Genomic DNA, 24,729 nt, shown 5'->3' with positions numbered 1-24,729 from the left:
AAGTGATTATATGTAACAATTTTGATTGCAACTTTTTTTGTAAACTGCTTCAAAGTTGAAACACGCATCTTTAGGACCTATGATACACAATAGCAAACATATTTAGATGTGAAACATTTTTCTTTATTCATCTTCATTCAAAAGTTTCAAATTACAGTAATGTCAATTAAATTACAGTACAGTACTGTCAATTAATTACAGTACTGTCAATTAATGTACTTACTGTTATCATCAAAAAGCGTGAAGACAACGTTGACAACATGGTCCGAGAGATCAACATGTGCTACAGTCTTGGCTACATGTTTCAGAGTGGCTGAAAAATGTATTAATTTTAGTTACATTGTGACTTCTTTTGAAGAGACATGCTATTCATCTTGCTTATAAATTTATAATACTGTACTTATGACACTTTAAAAGAATTATACAAATTTCCATTTATTTAAACTAGGATGGGATGAGACAACTTAATAAACATTAGTCAAATCTGAAAGTAGATAGTACAATACTAAGCCATCTAGACATATTGTAACATAAAAAAATTGGCTTTCTGAATGACAGCAGTCAACACACCTCAATAAAGGTGAATGAACCATGGATAAGATATAAAATCCTTCACCCTTTGGAATTTTCCATGGTTACAAAATGAGTCATGAACTCTTCTTATTCTTCACTGGCTTTGCAAAAGATCTGTGCAGAAGCACCAACTTTATAAATCTTGCCTTTACAACTACTCAAATACTACTTTTATGGAGGTACAGTGGAACCTCGAATAATGAATTTAATCTGTTCCGGCGCCGTGCTCGTCACGTGAAACGGACATCATACAAAATAAATTTCCCCATCGACAATAATGGAAATCAAATTAATCCGTTCTACACCGAAAAATATAAATATGATATTCGATGTTTCAAATAATGGAGCAGCCTACCATACATACACTGAACAAACCTTTATATTTTTCTTTCTTCAAATTTGTTCAATTTTTTCCCCATTTTTTTATAGCAAAAGGTTCGTTCAGTGTTCGGCAGGTAGGCTGCTCCATGTTTTAATAAAATAAAAATAATTTTTTTTAAAACAGAACAAAGGTCAAAAAGGTTTGTTCGGTGCTCAGCAGGTAGGCTGCTCCATGTTTCTTAAAAAAAAAAAAAAAAAAAAAAAAAAAAAAATAAAAAAAATAAAACAATTTGAAAAACGGACAAATGCCATAAAGGTTCGTTCAGTGTTTGTCGGGTAGGATGCTCCATAATGACAATCTTTCTTTGTTTCAAATGTGTTCCATTTGTTTTGTATTTTTCATTTTTGTCTCAATGGAGCAGCCTACCCGACAAACACCGAACGAATCTTTTTGACATTTGTTGTTTTTTACAAAAAAAAAATCATTTCTTCTTTCTACATAAAAGTCAATGCTTTGCAACATCACAGCAGTCACCCATTTATATCCCAACATCATTAGCATCTTTAAATACAAAAATAAAAAAAAAATTATTTGCATCGTCGGAGGTGTCCGAGAATGTGCAAGAAGCAGTGCGACCCCACCATGTGGCGTTGTCATTACTCAAACGAGCGCTCGCCATACGAGACGAATTATCGGCGATCTGGGTGCTCATTACCCAAAATGCTCGCCAATTGAGGCGGTCATCACTCGAGGTTCTACTGTATATCCTAAAATACATTAGATATCTGGATCACTGTTATTGTACAGTAATAACTGATAGCTACTTCATTAGCTCCATGACTTTCTCTGCTCATCATGGTCTTATCTAAGCTATAGCATTTGCTTGTTCTCTGAGATAAGATTCTACTGTATCAAAGGCAGGACTCATGAACAGTCATGCATGTTGATATTCAGGCAACTGTGTAACAAGGATCTTTTCAAATACAGTATGCCTGAAGAGCCAAATAAGGTACTAGGGAAAAAAGTTCAGTACAGTATACTGTATCTGAATACAGAGGAAATTTAGATTCAACAAACCTCAACTTGGGGAATCTCCAGTTGGAACACACTTTCCATGCTAGATTTACTCACCCGATTTGACGAACAAGAGTTCGCTAAAGCAGGGAATGTAGATTTGCTTAAGATGTTGGGACTGAGTTCACAGATGGAGGCAACATTGCAAGAAATAGTTGGGGCCTTGGAAAAGCCACCAAGCATATTTAAAGCCAAATTCTATGATTCTTTTTTATTTTCAGTGGCAGAGATTTTTGTTCACTAAAACATGTGCCATTTTTCCTTTGAAAATGAGATTTTAAGGTTTGGGCATGGGAAATATGCTAGATGTGGTTAATTCTCTTTACACACAAGTTCTCTTGGTAGTTCCCTTTCTTATAAAAGGTTGAAATTATAATTTTGCTCAGTGAAATCAGCCCATAGAGCATAGGAAATGTTAAGTATGAATGGTAACTCTCTTAAGATTGCTCCAATCACATATTTAATGATTTTCCTTTGGCAGATATATAGAAAAAGGCTAACATAGTTCCTCTACAAAAGTTCCAGCAGCGACTACCCTCTTATGCTGGCGATGAGTCACAATAACGTGGCTAAAGAATGTTGACAAGACCACACACTAGAAGGTGAAAGGACGACGACGTTTCGGTCCGTCCTAAACCATTCTCAAGTCGATTGTCCCTCCACCTTCTAGTGTGTGGTCTGGTCAACGACTACCGTCTTAATTACAGACCTGTATCGTTGACAAGTGTAACAGACAAAATATTAGAAAAAATCATTAAACCAAATGGGTAGAATACCTGGAGAGAAATTATATAACAGACAGACAGATAGTATGATTTTCAATCAGGAAGATCCTGTGTAATAAATCTACTTAGTTCCTAGGATAGAGCCACAGAGATTTTACAGGAAAGAGATGGTTAGGTTGAATGCATTTACCTGGACCTAAAAATGTAAGGTCCAAGTAAATGTCATGCTTTCGACAGTTTCACATAAGAGGTTGTTCTGGAAACTGGAACATATTGGAGGAATGACATGCCATCTCTTAACTGTACACTGTTCACCCAGCAGTGAATGGGTACCTGGTTGTTAAACAATTTGGTAAGTTGTTTTCCAGGGAAAATTAAGGTTAAGGATCTGCCTAAAATGCTATGCGTGTTAGTGGCTTTGCAAAAATGTAAGAACTCTTCTATATACAGTACATATAAATATATAACAAATCACCCACTGTTGGAAACTCTTATTTTATACAGAAAAATAGTCAGCATACTTCCCAAAAAATCTGGTTCAGTATCTCTTAAAGAGAGTAAGAGTCAGAGCTCTGAACAAGCTCTAGTTGTTAAACGATTTTGACACCTTGTTCCCAAGCCAAATTCCTCTTCCTTGAGGAAGGCAGCCATATGGGGAATCTGACCCACACATAAACTACATTCTATTATTAAGTTCACTTGAACATGAACTTGAAACTTATTTTTAAAAACTCTACTTAGTGATCTGGCTTCTGCAAAACACACAGTGCCTTGTACTGAAAACATGTATGGAACAGAAGCAAATGCTTGGCAAGCAAAATCCCCCAATGCTGCAATAGAACTTATTACTAGTAAAGAAATTCACAAAAAAAATGTGCATAAAAGATATTTATATAAGCAAATAGGACACATTCAATTATCTACCTGGATCAATAGAAGCTCCAGCAATATGGTAGAACGTCAAGGCTGTATCCACATCATTGATGTTATTCAGAAAGTGGAAGAAGTTCAAGTAGTCATCACGGCTAATGCCTTGAGAGGTTTCGCCCTGAAAATGTAAGTCTTCATATGGATATACGAGTACGTACAGTACATGAACGATTGTGCAGGTAAAAATATTTAATGACCTTACAGTTGGGTTCAAACCCATAGACTAGCAACCTTCTGCTACCGGAAACAACACTGACTGAAGTGACCATACAGAGCAAAGGTGTGAACCCCCAACTGAAGTCACTGATAATTTTTCCATACACTTTTTACAAGTCTGAAAGACCATGTAAATAAACAAAGAATACACTGGTAAATGTATACACATGCACAAACACACGCAGTTGGATCGAGATTTTAAAATTGATTCTGCATCATTATCCAGTCATGCAATTATACCATAAAAATTTTCTCTACATGAAGTGTACAGTTAGTTACAGGACTCATATGGCAATCTCATGTGATCCCAAGGGAGAATTCATACTATGACCCCCTAACATCTTTTATGATCATGCAATGTCAGTACTGCGACTGTCACAATCCTGTCCAGAAGACTGGATCATACCTAAGGGGGCCAACTGAATGTGAATAACTTCAAACAAAAAAAAATTGTGTAAAACCATTGGGTATCTCAATTAGTGATATAAAATAATACAGAATTTGGGAGCCTCTGTTGATTGAAATACATTGTCTCTGCAAGGTATTCCTAACCTCTTGGCACTTCTGCATTACTTTATTTAGATAAACATTGATTAATTCCTTCTCAGTCATATCTGACCAAGAGAAAGTGTGCGTTTTTCCAGCTTTTAATAACCTTTACTGAAGTACATTCCATACTTCAACTTGCTGGAAAACTAAGTTTTGTTTTGGATCAAGTGCTTGCTGCCTAGGGATTATATATGAGCATAAATTTGCTTTAACTATCCTTAATGTCTTAGTAAAGCTCTTGTCATAAAATGCGGCACGAACGGTTAAACTTATTGCAGCACTTTTGTAACCCTGATTACTTTTGTAATACTGTTTATTATATCAAACATTTTTATCATACTTTATATAATGATATTAAAGTTTGTATTTTACAGTACCTTAAATGCTTTTTTTACCCTTTTCAGCATTCGTGCCTTCTTATTTGGTGGATAGCCGCCATATGCTAACAGTAGCTCAGCAAAGTCGGCTTCTAATATCAAACCTTCTTCATTTGGACCTTTTCGACGAAACTGACAAATAAAAAATTCACATCACATTATATTCTCAAACACAATATGGACACAATAATATTTATATAAATATATTATAAATATAAATGAAGTGCATTATTCTATCGGAGGAAAAAAATTAGGCTTAAACTTTATTGAATTGTATGAGAGGGTCACCAAAATAAGACAAGAGAAGGAAGGATGGGTAGACTGCATCTTTTTAGACTGCCAAAAAGCTTTTGGCAGACAGTTCCTCACAAAAGACTAATACACAGGATGGGGAGACAAGGGGGCTACAAGATAGGCACTGGACTAGATACAGGAGTACTTGATGAACAGGAAACAAAGGGTCATAGTCAGAGAGGATATGTAAGGCTGGAGAGGAGTGGAAAGTTATGTTCTACAGGACTCTGTTATAAGACCATTGCTCTCTTTAATTTATGTAAATGACCTCACGGAGGCAGCGAGTTTGTACATGTCGATGTTTGCAGATGGTGCAAAGTATGAATTGAAGAGGACTGTAGGGTGCTATAAGGAGAGTGGATAGATAAATGGCTGCTGGAATTCAATCCAAGTTATGAAAATGGGAAAGGGAGATAGGAGATTTGTATTTAACTATGCCATAAGGGAAAGGAAATTACAAGAAACAATAAGAGAAAAAGACCTGAGAGTAGACATAATCTCAACACTAACACCAGAAGTTCATGTGAACAGTATATCAGTGGTACATGGGAAATTAGCAAACATAGGAAAGTCATTTAACCATTTAACACTTTCGCTGTCCGATCACATATATTCCAATATGAAACCAAAATATGGAGTATGCGGCATGACGCAAACAGTGTCAATAATTTAACAATTTGTAAAAATTCCATTTATTATCCGAATACTACGAGACTTGTTTTAAAATGAGCACCAGCGTTTTCCCATTCTCTGTATACCCCATGTGGCATCCTGACCCCGCATGTCAGGATGCCCACCCATGCTGGAGGGTGGGCAAAATTTTAATGTTGAGAGGTAATTAGTGAGCCAGGTATAAACAGGTTGGGGGCAGGGTTAAAGAGCTAGATCTCACTCCCTCATAGTAACTAATAGGTAAGCACTGTCTCCTACTACTGATCCAAGAAAGAATGATAATACAGTCTACTAAACTGTATTACACTTCATTCTCATTATTTGAATGTTCATACAAAATCTATTTATTTTGCTCGTGATGGCAAAAATACCGCATGCAGTCAAAGTTTGAAAATCCAGTCATCCAAAGGTTGAAACCATCTAAAATTTTGATATTTTTTAAAAACTTGTCAAATTCAGACGACTGTCAAAGTTTGGCAAAAAGTAAATCTTTGTAATGACTAGAAAGCTGGCACGTGCACCATTTATATTAAATACTATGTTTTTATTGTAGCTGATCAAGAGAGAGGCTTGCCCTGGACATCATTTCTCAGGATAAACAAAAATATTGTTTTAAATTGAAAATCACTCTTCAAAGCAAGTCAGTTGCTCTCTAAGGCAAGAAACTTACTGCCCCCAGAAAAAGGTCAATAATCTGTATCTGTACTGGAATTATATTTTCAATTTTTCTCTACCAGGTCATAATGATGCATAAAGAACACTTGAGAAATCTCAATCCAATAGCATCCCCGGCTTGGTGCCTTCTTTTCATAATTAATTACCTGTTTGCCCGAGTAGCCCAGATTTTGTTGATAACTTCTGTAAGATCTTTCAGTCTCCCTCTCTTCATTTTTGCCATATCAAAGTGAAGAGAGGGAGACTGGAAAGATCTTACAGAAGTATTATTGGTTGTGGTGAATATTAAATCATTACTTTTAAAATCTTTTGTGTTTTTTCTCACACTCCTGATCTAAGTGTTTTTACAGGCTCTAGGATTAGGTCTTCATTTGTACACAGTTCATGTCTTTAATTTCTTTTCCGAAGCTTTCCTCGTGCCCTGCTGAATAAATTTGTTTTGGCCACTTCTTTCCTGCTGTTATGGTAAACACACTACCACTGAATTCCTCCATTATAAAAATTATCTTTAGAATCTAGCCTGTCCTCTGGGGCTCTTCGGCAAAATCACTTTGGATAAACTCAATTAAAACATTGATAAAGCGATGCAATATGTTTATAGGTAGATATAAAGATAAGTGTTTCAAAGTCTGCACAGCATTCAAAATTCGGGCACGATTTGACCTAGATCTTGTCTGGATATCTGAGGTTAGATTGCACAAAAATGAAGTACATATACAGATTCAAGCACAGACTGAAGTCTACCAACCTCTAAACTGAGAATTTCTTGTTGTAGCTGCTGCTGAAAGAACAGAAATTTCTCAATAGTTAGCTTTTCCCTTAGTGTCTGGCCAAAGAAGTAGGTACTGAGGGCAGAATTCACACCCTGAAATTAAAAGAACAATATCCAAAAATGTAATTGTTATAGTTTGCAATGCATGGAAATTTAAACGTTTATATTCAGTCGATTCTTATTTTAAATTGGAAACTGATATCCACAATACATTAAGTAATCCTTATCTGAAGATTGTATTTCATGTTTATCAAATTAATGAGCTCTATCAAAGTAAATTACTATATCTGATCACATTTTAATTTACATATCATTAGGACTAACTTTAAATGTATTTCCAGTATTGGCATGATCTCGATGACGTGCTCCAATGCTTGTCTGATTGCGAATTAATGTTGCAACTTTATCAAATTCCTCATAATCCACATCTCCATCACCATTCAAATCAAACATACGAAAAGCTATTTCAAAGTGACGACGAGATGCTGGAATAAAGAGCAGCAGTTTATTCAACATGGTAGCTGCAATCAAAAAATTCTGTAAAAATGCTTGAAAACCTATTATTGTAACCCATAGAAGTATCTAGAGCAGCCTGCAACACTTATGTTTAGGTTTATTATGTTTAGTGGAGGCATACAACATGTACCTGTACAACCAAACACTCTCCTTGAACAAACAAATCATTAAATGAATCCCTTCACTGAAAGTGGAATTTATTTAATCTGAAAGATAGATTTTCTGATTCCTGGAATCCTTTCCCTCTCATTTTCACCCCACACCACTCTCTGGGGTCTCTCTCTTTTACCTAATAAATTATTACCAGTAAATATTTACATACCTTTCATATTAAGGGTGAAGAAAATGCTACAGGAAACACTTTATATCATCAAAGCTAAAGGAAAATCAACAAAATACAGATTGTTAGGGTGCAAATAAATTTTACTTTTATACAGTATACACAGAGAAATCACATTATTGTGATATATCGAACAAATCCACAGGAGCCAAGGGGTTAGGGTTTGAAGCTATGCGCTGGGTGTTCCCAGATGCATGCTCTAGTCGACTAGAGCGTGCATCTGGGAATACCCTGCGCATAGTTTCGAACCCTCATCACAGCTCCTGTGGATTTGATTATACAGTATGTAGAAGAATAGTTTAAGTGTAATAAAACTTACCATTATGGGGGCCAGTCAGTGGCTTCCTAGAGCTTATGCAATGGCATTTCAGGACCAATATCAACTCAATTCGCCAGGCATATGTGACCATCTCACACTACTGGGAGCAGGAGCCAGATACAATTACAAAAGACCTTCCAATAGATTAGTGTATTTTCCACTTACTTGACAGGACAGTAAGCAGAAAGATAAAATCTGAGAAGGAGATGAGTCCAGAACTGCCAAGCTTGTAGAAAATAGAATCTTCATCAAGGGCTAGCTCTAGTTTGTTGGAAGTATTCTGAAGAAAAAAGGTTATCCTCATTAAACATAACATTAAGTACTTCTTTAAAGGAGATTATCATAAATTTAACTGCGCAGTACAGAACATTACTTACAAAATATATGATCAAAATAACTGAAAAGCTATTCTACATGGGCCTTAATTGTACAGACACCATATTAATATTTTGTAAGAATCTAGTTAACTCACAAGGTAACTAAACTCAAATTTAAGACAATGAACATGTGCTAGAGTATTAAGATGAAAGTATTTAACATTAACACTACACTTATAAAAAAAGATTTAGTGTTTAAAAAATCAAATTAGTAAATTTTGAAAACAGAAAAACAAATTAATATAAGGAATACAAATCAACATAAAACATTCAACAGTTGTAATAGTATATAACTCCAAGGCACGGAATAGAATGAAGAAGTGATGGCAAAATACTGAAGTACTGTAAAGAGCTGGCATCTCAATTTATTCCACATTTTCCAAAGTGACTTTTTCCGGAACAGCAGGGAGTGATTACAGAGCGGGTCAGCCAGTGGTGTGACGGAGGGAAACAACAACACAGACTAACAACAATTGCTGCTACAGAGGTTCATCACCAACCAATCATTCAGTGAGTGGGTTAGCTGATACATGTGCAAAGAAACATCTTTACTGATTACATTACATTTTTAGAAATGGCAATGACAGTGGATACTGTACTATACAGCATCATATCATAACATTACTTTCATACCATATATTTCCTACGTTTGTTAGGGTCCCCCGACTTACAATGGTCTCCCAAATTTTCATTTTAACCTCTTATGCCTCTGTTGTATATGATCAAATTCTGAAGTCTCCACATTATTTTTTTTTTTTTTTTGAGATATATACAAGAGTTGTTACAGTCTTGTACAGCCACTAGTACGCATAGCATTTCAGGCAGGCCCCTGGAATACGATCCCCGCCGCGAAGAATCGTTGTTACAACCAAGTACACATTATACTGTTGCATTAAACAGAGGCTACAGTTAAGGATTTGCGCCCAGTAAATCCACCCCGGCCCGGATACGAACCCATGACAAAGCACTCGCGGAACGCCAGGCGAGTGTCTTACCACTACACCACAGATACTGTGAAATTATAATGCTACTAATGCTCAAGATATGCACCAAATCAGTTGTTTATTGAGAAAAACTGCCTTAATATTGGCTGATAAGATAAGTTATGTTGGTGGTGCTGCAGAACCCATAAATCATCACCTCTTACCATCACCACCTGTAGTAAACCTTCACTCTTCATAAAGTATTAAATCAGGCAAACAGGGTAACTAAATAATCGAGGTAAACAAATGACAGCATTTTTTAATATTATTTGTCCCAAAAATAGAAGTTTTATAAGTTTATATTTTCTGACCCAGGAACACATCCCCAATTATAGCATTGTGCCTATGGGAATTGAGTTCAAAGTTACAAGGAGCTGACTTAAGAATGCCTTTTTGCAATGTATCCTGTTTGTAAGTTAAGAGCTGCTTATACTGCAATACATAATACTGCAAATGCTTTCCTCTTATCATTAACAGTAAAAATGATGGAACATTTACCGAAATTTTTACAAAATAAACGATTCTTCAATCTTAATGCAAAATATAATTATTATTCATACAATTATTCGTTCATTGCACAGGGTAAACAGAGAGGAATTGTTTAAAAAGACAATTTGGCTACCGAATGGTTCTGTAACTGAATGCCGCACTTGTCATCCAGGTGTGGTATTTGTCAAAGAATTTCAAATAAGTTAATATTAATATAATAAAACCTAGATGTATAAAACTTGCTTTTACTGCTATTTCTAAATATTTTCATCTGAATGAAGCAATCTTTGCACTTGCCAAACTACTTACTCAATCACCCAACTGTTGGTTGGCAATAAGCCTCTTTAGTGACAATAATTTTGTTTGTTTGACATGCTGTTTGTCCACTGGTACACTGCTGGCTGGTGCTACAGAAGATCCACTATGTATCCAGTCCTTGTTATTCCTAAAGAAGCTTCATTGGAAAAACAATGAATCTTCTTAATTTTCTACACAGCACTTATGATTTAAGTACAGTAATTGATTCATTTAAATATCATAAGGAAAATTTTGCATATGGTAAGAAGCTTTGCGGACTTTTCTCGGTTTTTGTGGAATTTTTTGTTTATATCACACTACTTTCTCAAAAATATAAAGAAAATTTAAGATGCAAGTATAGTACAACATTTTCATGGATACTCAGGTGGAAGATTGCATCAACAAATATTTATCTTGCAGAGATAGGTACAGTATTTTCAGTTGAAGATGACTTATTAGAAAATATCCACTATTTTGTTTTAATTGGTTCACAACAGTGCATAAACGTGCACAGTAGTTATAAATAACATGTGAATACAGAGTGATAACAGCAAATACAGCATGTTTTAGTGTTTTAATAATATACTGTGGTGTGCATATTACTCAAATATTTCTGCATACCAATGTTCTACACATTCTGTGATACAGATAACATTATTAACCCAATGCATCATTGAACTTGAAAAAACCAACAGTAAAACATTAAAAATAAACAACAAAATACATTCAGTGTGTATTGTTACATCTTAGTGCAAAATGTGGGGGATAAGCTGACCTTTGATTAATGGTCACGGGATTATCACACTCACCATAATTGTTTAGTGATTCGTAACAATTGCAGAAACATGTAGATAGTTATGTACATCATGTGAATACTGTACAGATAGGAAAAGCAGTATCTTTTATTGTCCAAAGAATGCAGTATTATGCATATATTAGCGATATGAATGGATTTGTGTGTATCTATGTTCTGCATGTTTAATTACAAAATTTTGCAAATTACACACTATTGCATAACATAACTGCAAAAAACTGAAAAACAAATCAATGATACTGAAATAAATCAGTATACATATCTGCAGCAACTCCCGCCACCCGTCTGGCCTGGGCAACCTGGATGGAGTATTTCATCCATCTGCGCTCGTAAATCAGTGATGTCATTGTGAGATTTTCCCTCTACACCACAATCAAAGTAAGCTACATAAACATTTTTGTTGTAAATTTGTTTGTGATCAGGGAACATATTTTCATAATACGGTATTAGAAAGTAAAATTATTTTTGCCATGTGCACCATGGAGTTGTCATATAAAACTGACGTTCAGTTATTTAACATAAACTGACGATCCAGATTTCACCACATATTCCAGCAAAATCTGGATTTTTAACTGAACAAATCCAAATTTCAGAGCAGAGATCCAGTGGGTAGATTTTTTTTTTTTTAATATAGACATCTAGATTTTTGAGGGAGTTCTGTATATAAATTATGCAGAGGTGTGTTACTCTTCTTAAGCAAAATTACACAGTCCATCTTATTTGGATGTCTTATTAGTACTTGTACATACAGTGTATCTCCATAATTGTTGTCGTTAAGATCTTTCGACAAGAATAGTTATCTATCTATGTTAACCATAAACTGAGAAAGCCAGCTGCATTTCTGTATACTGTATTTTTATATTTAATATGTACACACACAGCTTCCCAGTATCCACACACAACATTTTCCTTATTCTATACCTAAGAATATTGAACAGTACTGTATATGAATATCTTGCAAAAAGAGTGGCTATTTCTTATTAAGAATTCAAGCATGCCTCAAAATAAATTAATATGGAGTATAAAATCTGCTAAGAATGATGATCTTGCTTCAAGATTGTCTCATGTTCAGTAACACTACTTTTGCAAATAATGTTTTGAAGAAAAGCCCTTCACGACAAAATGGCAAAATAAAATTAATTTACCAAAAAATATTAAACCATATAGTTATAAATGTTGGCAGTTTCTAGCTATTATGGGGGATGGGGGATTTCCAGCTAAATGCACTTTATGCTTGAAAATACTGTGTTCAGAAAGTTCATTTCTAACACCCTGAAATTTTGCCTAGTCTTCCCCAAAGGCTAATTGTGCAAAATAACATTGATACTATGCAAAGCTGGTGCACACTGGGGACCATTCCATGCTTCTTAAAATATATCACAAGCCCTTACTTTTACCATATAATGCTGCATCATGCCATTTTCTAAAATATTTTCCAATAGACCTACTGCAAAAATCATCAAACCTAAGCTTCAGAATCATATAAAAAGTAACAAGAATCTTGATTAAAGTACTACAAGGGAAAGCAAAAGTCCATAAAAAATATTTGTACATTCTTTAGATATAAAAAGTTATCTGAACCAACAAGGTATTCAAAAGAAGCACAAATGACCCAGGAATCCATGCTAAACTCAGCAAGTCTGCAGTGCTGGGGGAGAAAAACCGTAAAAGAAAGTAATATGACACAGATTTCATTGGGAAACATTATATAGCCTCTTCTTTCTTAGACTGTCTTAGAATGTACATTTACCTTTTATATACACAAAACAAAATATAAACAGATATACATAAAAATGCACACCAAGCAAGGAGAAAATTACATACCCCCATCACTAGCTCTTCTTTTATCTATTCGGTCACTGTTTTAAATTCACGCACTCACCATCTCACTCATTTTCTCACACAAGCACATACACATGGATGGAGAAAGGCTTAATATAATTTTCATGACATACATGAGACCCAAGTTAGAATATGCAGGAATTATTAGATGTCCATACCTCAAGAAACATATAGACAAAATATATATGCTTCAAAGATATGCTAATAAATTACTCCCTTATACAAAAATAAGTACAATGAGAAATGATTGGAAGTATTAATTTTGGCAAAATTAGAAGACAATAAAAAAAAATCAGGTATAAATGAAATGCCCATTTCTGGGTGGCACCCTAGGGTCACCCCCAAAACATCATGCTCCTGTGACAATCTTGGCCCACCCAGACCAAATACCAACATCTACTCTCCTCTCGATGAGCTAGCAAAGTGGTTGGCAACCAAAAATCAACCCACTACTAAGATGAACTGCCCAAAAAGCTGATCAGCATCACAATACACTAAACATCTCTAAATGATTGAGGAACTAAGCAAAACAGATACTTTTTGTACTATCCTGGTCAAAAGAGACAACAGGCAAACCTGCCAGACTAAACAGTGTCACCACAAAAGGAATCTACCCAAAGGAGAGACAAACACCCTGGGCAGTCACCTGATTAAGGGTGGGAGAATATGGGGGAATTAGTCATTTGTCAGTTTTGGTTCTGTTTTCTGTTTTGGTTCTGTCAGTTTTGACTGACACTGTCATAGGAGCTTAGTACTGAGTATTGTGGGGAAGACTGGGATGCCAGTGTTGCAAGACCTGGGGAATTACAGAGGGAGCAGCCCAGAAAACGGTACTATAATCACCACATCAAATTATGATATGGGAATTTACAAAATTGGTAAGACATTTAAACACCCACAACATTGTGAAAAAGAGTACTGTACATAAATACAAACTATGAAAACAAAGATGTTGAAAAAACTTACACAAATTCTCTTTTGAAAACAGATTCATAAATGAATGGAATAGACATAGTGAGAGGAGTGTATGATAACCCCATTGGCAGCTTCGAAACTTAATATATAATAAAAGATTATAAGGAAGATGTCACGCTACAATTTTAATGCTCATCCTGTAACTATACCAGTAAAGAGACAAAATTATTTAAGTTACATAAACAAAACTTACATGAATTATAAGAAATGTAGTCTAATGAGGCTACCAAGTGATCAGAATAGATAGAAAAAACAGGGGTGTAGAAGGAGATGCATTGCTATTGAAATTGCATTAGATGTTTAAGAAAATATTGTACTCGTGTAAACAGGTAGCTAATCCATAGAACTACATCTCAAGTATTGTAGCAATAGAGGACAAGATGACAGTGGTACTTCCACAGTTATATACAAAGCCCAGCTAAAAGACGAAGATAGCACTTGGATGGATTAAAGAGCATCTCCTGGAGAGTAAGCAAAGGCTCTAATTGAGGGACGAGAGGTCACAAGCAAGGTACAACTAGGATCAGTGTTAACACCTAGCTTGTTTCAAATTTATGTGCATGACTTGACAGAAAAAAAACTTATTTATATTTACATTTGCAGACTGTGAGAATGCTTGAGGATCTAGCCAGTCTTTGTAGATGATCTGATAGATGCCTACTGGAAATCTACCCTGAGAATTACTATACAATACAGTATTATGAAAAATGAGAGCATGAGTAAGTTACAGTGAGCCATATGAAATAAGGGGGAATAAATTCTCCATCTAAAATAGAGAGACCCTGGGGTCAACATAACCCCAAATCAGATGCTGGAGGTGTATATTAGTAAAATAACATCTGCAGGACACGCAAACCTCCAGACAGCCTTCGGGAGCCTTGAATACAAGGCCATCAACATACTGTCCAGCCCTTGACTTGTACAGTATGGGAGAATACAGGTTTGGTGGTAAAAGCGTAGCAAACAGGAGGTGAAGCGGCATGCAATAAAATGATTTCCGGAAATGAAAAACAAGAGTTACGAGGAGAGACTACAGACATTAACCATGTCAAAGGTAGAAGATAGAAGGAAAAGAGGTGATATGGTCACCACATACAAAATTCTAACAGGAATCGACCAAACTGACAAAGAGGAATTCCTTAAACCAGCAATATCACGAACAAGAGGACACAGATTCAAGCTAAGGAAACAAAGGTCATTAATGTGTGCCGAAAAAACATTAGAAAGCTTTCTTTTGCAGAGTGGTAGACAGTCGGAACAAGCGTATTGAGAAGGTGGTGAAAGTCAAAATCGTCAGTAGTTTCAAAGTGTTATACAACAAAGAGTACTGGGAAGACAGGACACCATGAGCATAGCTCTCATTCTGTAACTACACTTAGGTAATTACTAGAAAGCACTTTTATATTAAGTCTTCAAGTGCGAGTGAATTACAACAGTACTGTACATGGTCTGCCACACATTAAATCATCCCAGAGTCTACTGCATTCCTAGCAGACTGTAAAGTTAAAACACATCCCACAATTCTTATTTATAATATCTGTAATTTTTGGGGATTATATTCTTGCATCACTACATATTCCAGGAATTCTGGATGCCATTATGTTCATGTGACGAGGCAAAGCAACAAAGATGGGTGTGATAGAAGGGTCAGAGACAGTAGATTTCTTATTCTTTGGAAGAAGGGGAGGCAGAAGTGGTATAGGGTATGTAAGGTTTGTGGCCCCAAGGTTGCTTGAGATCTTGTCAATAGTTTTAGATGGAGGGGCATGTTGGGAGGAGCAGGAATGGGGGGTGGATAGCAGCTGTGATAACGTGTATAATAGGATTCACGACAAATACGTGAGCAAAATGACCTGGGTGATGTGGATTATGTTTCATAGGACCTCTACTGGCAATAGTGATACTAGGACATGGAGAAATGGGAGTCAGGTTGCACTAAGAGGAGGAAAGTATAATAGGAGATAGGGAAATGAGAGTTCAGGTACATCAATGTAAATTGAAGATCCAAATGAGTCAGATGTCAGGATATACATTTGAATAATAAGTGACTAGACTAATTTAAAGGCAAACGTTGATTATGCAACCTCTATACAAAGCGTAAATGGCAAATATGACAAGTTACATGCAGGAAGAGAATCACTGCATTTACCATTTGAGATGCATTTACCATTTGAGAAATGGAACAGAGGGGCTTAGAAGCTAAAGCTTGACCCTGCATCTAGTGAATACATACATTCACTCACAGTTACTTTCTCTCAGTCTAACATGCACAACATACACACACAAAATATATACACAGTATATAGAAGATTAGTAGCTACATGTTGTTGATGTTTATTAACACAGGCAACACAAGGCTTCACTCAATGAAAACTGGTTAGGTTTGTAGTACCACTTCTGATAATCACTTTAGCGAAATCTGACAAACGGCTACTGAACACACAAAACCAAAAACCAAATGTTAAATATAGCTTATGTTCAGTAAGCACATGTTTAGTTCTGTATTTATCATACAAAATTTAATTGCATAATTATACTTAGTGTAAAAATTTGTACAATTATTTACTTAAAATTATATTTAATCGTTTATCAAATGGGTACTAACCAAAATAATTAATTATCACAAAGGATAACATGCAAATTCACACACATGAATTTGTCATGGACTGCAGTGATTAATTAAACATTTTGTTTTATTTCTCTATAAAAGATGGTTAGCTGGTTGCAGGAGTAAGGTACAACATGCAGTAATGGAGGTACCTCTTCTGCCGACTGGAAAAGAGAAAAGTGTGATTGGAAGATTAAGATGCAGTTGGCTGGACCAGTCTGATAACTAAATAAGGGTTAAACTGCACTAAGACATAAGATGTTGGTCAGCTGCAGGAAAGCAGGAGATTCTAGACCTCAGCAAGATTAAAGATTGTTAAGTAGATTAGAAGTATGATTAAATAGATTAGAAGAGTTGCGTATAAATCATGTGCAGTCTGTGTTCTGTGGAGCAACAGGATCTCTACAACTTGGTAAGTACAATGTCTAAATACTGTATACACATATTTCCCACCTATAGTATTTACTGTGTGGCAGAAAACAAACCAGATATATACATAATTATGTTTAACAAGAATAACAAGTGCAGAACCTACTGTTTTTGGTGACCTGGGGGAAGACTGTAGTAACAAATGTTTTAGAAGACATACTGTGTAGTGCCCTTTGATTTCACTCTGTTTATCATTAAAATATCAATTACACAACCAAACCTAAAGGTTTCCATCTTTTAGTATTTAGATGGATGTGGCAAACAGTTGTATGCTTTACTCTTATTAGCTAAGGACCAATATGAGTGGAAGAAAAATACTGTACAACACTTTTCTAATCTGATTAAGACATAATTGCACATAAAGAAACACACACACACACATACATATTCAAAGCGTTATATGACAAAGAGTGCTGGGAAAACGGGACACCACGAGCGTAGCTCTCATCCTGTAACTACACTTAGGTAATTACACAGTATATGCAAGGCACAATGGAGTGTGCTAGTACAGATCTTGATTATATGGTACATTCTCACACAGCCACTAACCACTATATATATGCAAGCATGGCACAATAGATTGTGTTAGTACAGCTCTTGATTATATGGTACATTCTCACACAGCCACTAACACACTTAGTGTTTTGGGCAAGTAAAGAATTATCAGAACAAAGCTTGTATTTACAAAAATATACACACACGCCCACATCTACCAGAAGGAATACAGAATTATGTGAGCATGTTTGCAGATGATGCTAAGATACTGAGGAAGATAGGAGACGCAGATGATTGTAATGCCTTTCAAATCGATCTAGATAAAACAAGTGCTTGGAGCGTCAAGTGGCAAATGGAATTCAATGTGAATAAATTACATGTTATGGAATGTGGAATCAGAGAAAATAGACCATACACAACTTACAAATTATGTAGAAAAGAATTACAGAACTCTAATAAAGAACGAGACCTAAGGGTGGTTTTGGATAGTAAGCTGTCGCCAGAGGAAAACACAAAGAACATTGCGAGAGGAGCGCATGCGTCGCTTTCCAACTTCAGACTTGCTTTTAATTATATGGATGGTGAAATACTAAAGAAACTGTTTGTGAGTCACAACTTTTGTGAGACCAAAACTGGTATATGCAGCAGTTGTATGGTGCCCAAATCTCAAGAAGCACATAAATAAACTGGAAAAGGTTCAATGGCACACTACAAAATGGCTTCCGGAACTGACAAATGACTTACGAGGAGAGACTACAGGTGTTAAACAGACCAAAGATAGAAGATAGTAGATAGTAGAAAAAGAGACGATATGATCACCACTTACAAAATACTAACAGGAATCAACCAAATTGACAAAGAGGAATTCCTGAAACTAGCAAATTAACGAACAAGACAACACAGATTCAAGCTAAGGAAACAAAGGTGCCAAACAAATATTAGAAAGTTTTCTTTTCCAGAGTGGTAGATGGTTGGATCAAGCTAAGTGAGAAGGTGGTGGAGGCCAAAACTGTTAGTTGTTTCCAAGCATCATATGACAGAGTACTGGAAAGATGGGACACCACGAGTGTAGCTCTCCATCCTGTAACTACACTTAGGTACTTAAACGCACAAATGGGAGCCATCAAGGAGGCTATAGCATAGAAACACAAAAAACCAGCATTGAATGTAATGAAACGCCATTCTCTGGGTGAGCCCCAGAGGGTCCCTGGAGCTATCGGGCTGATATGCGATACATTGGCGCCTGACAGCTGGGTGGACAGCGTTTCGGATTCGTAGTCCTGAGGTTCCGGGTTCGATTCCCTGTGGAGGCAGAAACAAATGGGCAAAATGTTTCTTTCACCCTGATGCCCCTGTTACCTAGCAGTAAATAGGTACCTGGGAGTTAGACAGCTGCTACGGGCTGCTTCCTGGGGGTGTGTAACAAAAAGGAGGCCTGGTCGAGGACCGGGCCACGGGGACACTAAGCCCTGAAATCATCTCAAGATAACCTCAAGAGGGCTTTTGTCAATGGAGTTCTGCCTACCGGGAACCACGAGCCAGAACCTGGCTTCCTCAGAGAGGTGCAGGGAGCAATGGCCCTGGAAAACCTTCCTGTGGTTGGGGGTTTACCTTATGTGCCATCGACCTGGGTTAAGCACCCAGTAAGATAGGCATAACAAAACAGACCCCACATGTAAGAAAAATGCGAACGAAAGCCAAACAGAGGTAGAACTCTCTCAATTCTCAAGAAAACGAGCAAACATCACACTACGCCATCGCATCGCTTGTCTGCACAGCTCCCCCCAGGGTAGGGGGAGGAGGGAGCCCCGGACCACCGTGCTGGCTACCCAACCTCAGTTTGGAGGCTAAGCATCAAAAGCAGAAAGAAACTGCCGACCAGAGGGAGGGAGAGAGGGTGCCAGGGAGCCTCCAGGGCTCACCCAGAAAATGGCGTTTCATTACATTCAACGCTGGTTTTCTGTGGGGAACCCCTATGGCTCATTGGAGCTACATAACCAAGGATAAGTAAAAGAGGGGCACACCCCGGAGGTGGTCGTCACATGCTCTTTAACTCGAAAGCGAGACAACTGGCTGCAACCTGTGACCCAAAGTCACACATGAATGCCCAGGACCAGGAATATGAACAAAAAATCGGGCGGCCAGGACCCTGCACGACCTCCAAAATCCCCTCGCCTGAATAACAGCCCAAGACATCAGCAAAGACGGCAGCCAGGGCAACAAACATTTGAACATCGTGGGCACAAAGATTGACCTCAGGCTGGCTAGACTGAAGAACCCTGCAGACAACCTGGGAGACTCCTCCAGAAAGCAGGGCACAAACAAACTGCAGCATCACCCTGGCGGAGAAGCGACCTACAGAAAAGAAAATGACAAAAGGAGACACGGCTGATGCAAGAGAGCCGAAATCATGCCAGCAAATGTGGGAATATGCTGGCTCGAATGCCCTTGTCCCCAACCCGAATGGGGCAGCCCCCGAAGCCGCCCGAGTATCATAAACTAAACCCCGCCCTGACGTTCTGGAGTAGGGAACAGGAGGGGGAGGGGGGGGGAATGGCGAAGGGCGAACAACTCCTAACCAAAATGGGGCAGCCTCAGGGCATACGAGTTGGTACCCAACCTAGTGTGTTGCAGCAACCTAACCTAGAATGCAACACGACTGCTGCCTGTACCCGCTTATCAATATACATGTAATCAGAATGGGTAACTGGAGAACATGCAGAGACCACAACTCGCAAGACTCCGGGTCAAAGGTTGTCGGTGACCCTACAGGCAGCATGACAGAGGCAAAAACAGTGACTATCACCCTGAGACAAGGGCACACAGCAACCTGCAAACTTGCATAAGATGAGCTGGAACTTGGAAGATGCATCCATAGGTCCACCGAGCCCCGACAGGGTTTTCCAGGGCCCGTAGGCTTACTGTTACAGGAAGCCCGGTAAGGTGTTGCTAACTGGTTAAGACCCAAAGTTAACAAGGGTGGAGGGGGGGGGGGATCAAAATTCTGAAACCCCTGTGAAGGATAGAAGCATGGGGACCTAGCAGAGGGCCAAACATATAAGTGGAACTATAGCCACACCAGGCAAGGAAAACAAAAACCCTGCAAAAGTACAACGTCCCCAGAGGAAACAGGAACTGGCCGACGCAAAGGTGGGCAGGTTGCACAACACCTTGATGCCCCAACTGGCACGATACCAATCCCTACCCAAGGCCAAACATGGGTCACGAAACCTCAGCTAGCTCCAAGGGCAGAGTAAGTGCCAAGCAGCAAACACCCCTACGGAATTGGTTCCCGAACGCACCAGGGAAGAAACCCCTAACACACAAGGGTAGTACTCACAGGGCACTTGGGGAAGAATGCCCCTAAGCACATGCAGCCCCGGTACTCTTGAGGACACCTGGCCACCACACACACCGACACCACAGAAGACACCACATAGGTAAACTCTGCTTCGACACCGAAGCCAAAGATGACGTCCACCCTGGATTGCTTTAGCCAATGAACTGAGGTTGGGTAGTAGGCACGGTGGGTCTGGGAAGGGGGGAAAGTAAGTAAGTAATTATAAAAAAAAAGGCACCAAACCGGAAAAGCTGTGTAGCACTATCAAATGTGCAGAATAAACAGAGGGCGCTAAATATCACCAAGGATGCCAATACGAGAACAGAAACGCATAAGGCGAACGATATCAAAAGTATCCGATTCACCAAGAATTATCGAGGGATGATCGCAAAACAAGACTCCCGGAAGTCAGGACATTCAACAAGGATATGCGATATGCATGACCGTAAGAGGGACAATGCAATTTGGACAATAAGGAGCAGGGCGGTGCTCCATTAAATGACCGTGAGGCCAATACGCAACCTCGCCAGAGCTGTTTCCCATCGCCGGTTACAGTGGTAGAAGGACGGCCATGAGGACACACTACTCTTAAGAGTACGCAGTTTGTTACCAGTAACAGAAGACCAACAATCCCGCCAACGGGTAAGGATGGAGGAATGAATAACTGGGTAAAAGTCGGAATAAAGAATACCTTTACGGGAGATGGGAAGGGGGAAAAGGCTGCACGGACAAGCGACGCGTTGGTGTGGTGTGATGTTTGCTTGTTTCCTTGGGAATGGAGGGAGTTCTACCTCTCTGTTTGGCTTTTGTTTGCATTTTTCTTACCTTGTGGGGTCTGTATTGTTACATCTACCTTTCTGGGTGCCTAACTCATGTTGATAGCAGTTAAAGTAAACCCCCAACCACAAGATTTTCCAGGGCCACTGCTCCCTGAGCCTCTCAGAGGGGGGGGGGGGGCCAGGTTCTGGCTCGTGGTTCCCGGTAGGCAGAATTCCATTGACTAAAGCCCTGGTCCAATGTATCGTATATTAGCCCGATAGCTCCAGGGAGCTATAGGGGCTCCCCACAGAAATATGTATTTTATTTATCTTGAAGCAGTTTTTAAAGAGCTCAAGATAATGATTATCGATATGTCAGTTCAATATATTAATCGTACACAAGTTAAAATTTACTTTAAGTAGAGTACCTTAATCAGCTGTTTTGAGTGTAGTATCATTTACTAAATTTACATCAAATAAATGAAGTAACATCCCATGACTCAAACATCTTCCATAAGTGATTCTATTTTCATTCGACCCTTTCTGCATTCACATTAGAGTAAATACCAGTGAAATTAAAGCAAAACAAATAAACATGACTGCAATATTTTCATATTTAAACACGATCATGGTCAATATATAATCCATGTTTGTTTTACTGATAAAACACCAGCATTTGTTGTGCCGCAAATTAATTTCACATTTAAATTTTACTTATCTTTATTCATGGTGTACACAATCTTTTACACTTTCTAGTACAGCTAAGTAGGATTTGTTAATAATAAATTTAAACCTCATACTGATGAGTATATGTTACACTTCAAATAATCCTTGAAAATTTACCAATTGTATTCTCCATTTGCCACATGCTTTTCTTTTATTGTACTGTATTACATTCATTTGGTTCTTTCATCCTTGCTTCCACGGTCTCATAAATAACACACAAGAGCACTTACCATTTCTTCCTCCTCCAAGATCTCTCTTGATATATCATCCACTTCTGGAGACTTCACTCTCTGTAAAATATCTCTTGTATATTACAGTACCTGTTTAGTACCTCCATAGATAAGCATGCATTGTTTAAGGACATCCACGACTATTATAAATGTATTAAGAAATGTATACAGTATTGTAAACTACAAGTTATAAACACATTTAATATTGCTTCATGCAAATTCATACTAGAGTAAACAATGCAACAAATATTAAAATAATAAACAATAAAATTACATCTAGAACACATCAAAAATGCTTAACAATATTCACTTCCCAGGTATTAAACCAGCTGGATTTTTTACTTTATAAAAAATACAGAAAGAAATTTACATGTTTGCTTAAACAATGGGTTTACCTGTAGTCAGTTTTGAGAGTTCCACTCCCACAAGTGTCTTGTGATAACTTTATCTGAAAAAGCTGTTGCTTGGCTTGCCCCGCATGCCCAGATAACTATTATAACCGAAATGATTTGGTACTTCCTGCAAGAACTTAATCAAATGCTTCCTGAAAACCTTTTCTATTCAGCCAATGTGGTGACAGAAGGTTGCAGAGCAGTGGGCCTCTGATGCTTGTACAGTGTTCACTGTGTCTATGGCACCATACGCAAGGTTTGGTGCCTCTACTCTTTTACTGGGTTTGTCCTGCATTTCTTATCACATTATATCATTCTCTCCAGTAAATTGTTTTCTTCTTGTGCATATATGGATTTGGCCTTCCAGTATCATCCATGTATATACTATATTATCATGTGATAATCACTCTTGTCTTCCATACAGAGAGTACACTGTGTGCTTTGAAATAGCCCCCATAATTTAGGTGCTTTATTCTATTTATGCAATATATGTTCCTTATATTCCTTCCATTTTACAAATCTCTCCTGCTTTAAGAGGGAAAGTGAGTACCATAAATACTCAAGGTGGAAAAGCACATGTGATCTGAAAACAAACATTATTGAGGCATTCCTTGATTTGATGGTTCTTCTAATCCATTCTAATCATTTTCTTGGCAGATTGTCTGCTTACTTAGTTATGCTCACTAAATATTAGATTGTCTGATAATATTATCCTTTAAATGCATTCTGTTTACTCTCTTAATTGTTTGCATATATAAATATTGTAGCTGAAAATTTTCAGTTTCAAATCATGTTATGATTTGAAACTGAAAATCAAATCATCAAATCAAATCGATGAAACTGAATTATCAAATCGTCTATTGCTCAGAGGAAGATGTTATAACTGTTTCGTAGTTTTTTATTGTTATCTACCGAAGTATTTTCATGCTGAACTTGGTACTATCTGCTAAGGAAGTGATTTGTATATTTTTCTATTTCTAATAAGGATAAGAAATAGCAGTAGTGCAAAGACAGTGCCTTAGAGTACAATGGATTCAGTGTGCACCTACTTGCTTTTATTTAATTTAATGCAACTATTTGCAATCTGTTAGTAAACTGAATTTTCATCCCTCACCTCACTGGTATGTACTTTGCATTTCTTTATAATTACTGTACCTGTATGGAGTTCCAGGATTCAAGACTAAGGGCCAAGTTCATGGGTAATGTTGTCAACTCCAATATAATTGTCTCCAGTGTTTGTGTTAATATCAGTTATGTTGTCAGAGTTGTGGATATCATTCGCAAAGAAGCTGTCCAGATCTTCAACTTTCATGTGGTTCACTGGGGTGCTACACATAGCTCCATATTCTTCAAGGATTTTGCTAAACTGTCATACTCTGTGCATGATCATTCTCTTGTAAGTACAGGTTCAATATTAATTGCCATTTTTAATTTTGCAGATATGAAAAAGTGTTATGTATTTTTCCTATATATTGTATTGCTTTCACTTCTTTCACCATTTTCACTTCTTCAGTTTGGCATAAACACTTTAACTTGTGTTCTATTTCTTCAGTCTCTATGTAATTACTTTGTAGAACTTTGTATCATAAATTCTAATTTGATACACATTTTTGTGAAGTA

At 37.4% G+C, this 24,729-nt stretch overlaps 1 protein-coding gene across 10 annotated transcripts in view; it reads right to left on the bottom strand.

Annotated features, from left to right (window-relative positions):
• MICU1 (Mitochondrial calcium uptake 1) overlaps positions 1-24,729 on the bottom strand; it is a 68,435-nt gene that overhangs the window by 7,193 nt on the left and 36,513 nt on the right. For 5 of the 10 annotated variants that reach the window (XR_011225254.1, XR_011225253.1, XM_045752218.2 and 2 more), the window contains exons 7-13: positions 22,718-22,777; positions 8,520-8,634; positions 7,504-7,664; positions 7,156-7,272; positions 4,767-4,898; positions 3,619-3,742; positions 224-313 (exon numbers count right to left, since the gene is read on the bottom strand). Coding sequence is in view for 8 of the 10 variants with exons in the window: in XM_045752218.2 (XP_045608174.1) it covers positions 224-313; positions 3,619-3,742; positions 4,767-4,898; positions 7,156-7,272; positions 7,504-7,664; positions 8,520-8,634; positions 22,718-22,777 (799 nt within the window). In the remaining 2 variants the exon portion in view is untranslated. Of the gene's footprint in view, positions 1-223; positions 314-3,618; positions 3,743-4,766; positions 4,899-7,155; positions 7,273-7,503; positions 7,665-8,519; positions 8,635-16,891; positions 16,904-22,717; positions 22,778-24,729 lie in introns of all 10 variants that reach the window. The other 5 variants (XM_069315872.1, XM_045752223.2, XM_045752221.2 and 2 more) reach the window with 2 other exon arrangements.

This window comes from Procambarus clarkii, chromosome 82 (genome assembly GCF_040958095.1).
Source record: "Procambarus clarkii isolate CNS0578487 chromosome 82, FALCON_Pclarkii_2.0, whole genome shotgun sequence".
NCBI classification, from domain to species: domain Eukaryota; kingdom Metazoa; phylum Arthropoda; class Malacostraca; order Decapoda; family Cambaridae; genus Procambarus; species Procambarus clarkii.
Note: the sequence above shows the minus strand (reverse complement) of the source record. Positions and strands in the feature narration are given on the sequence as shown.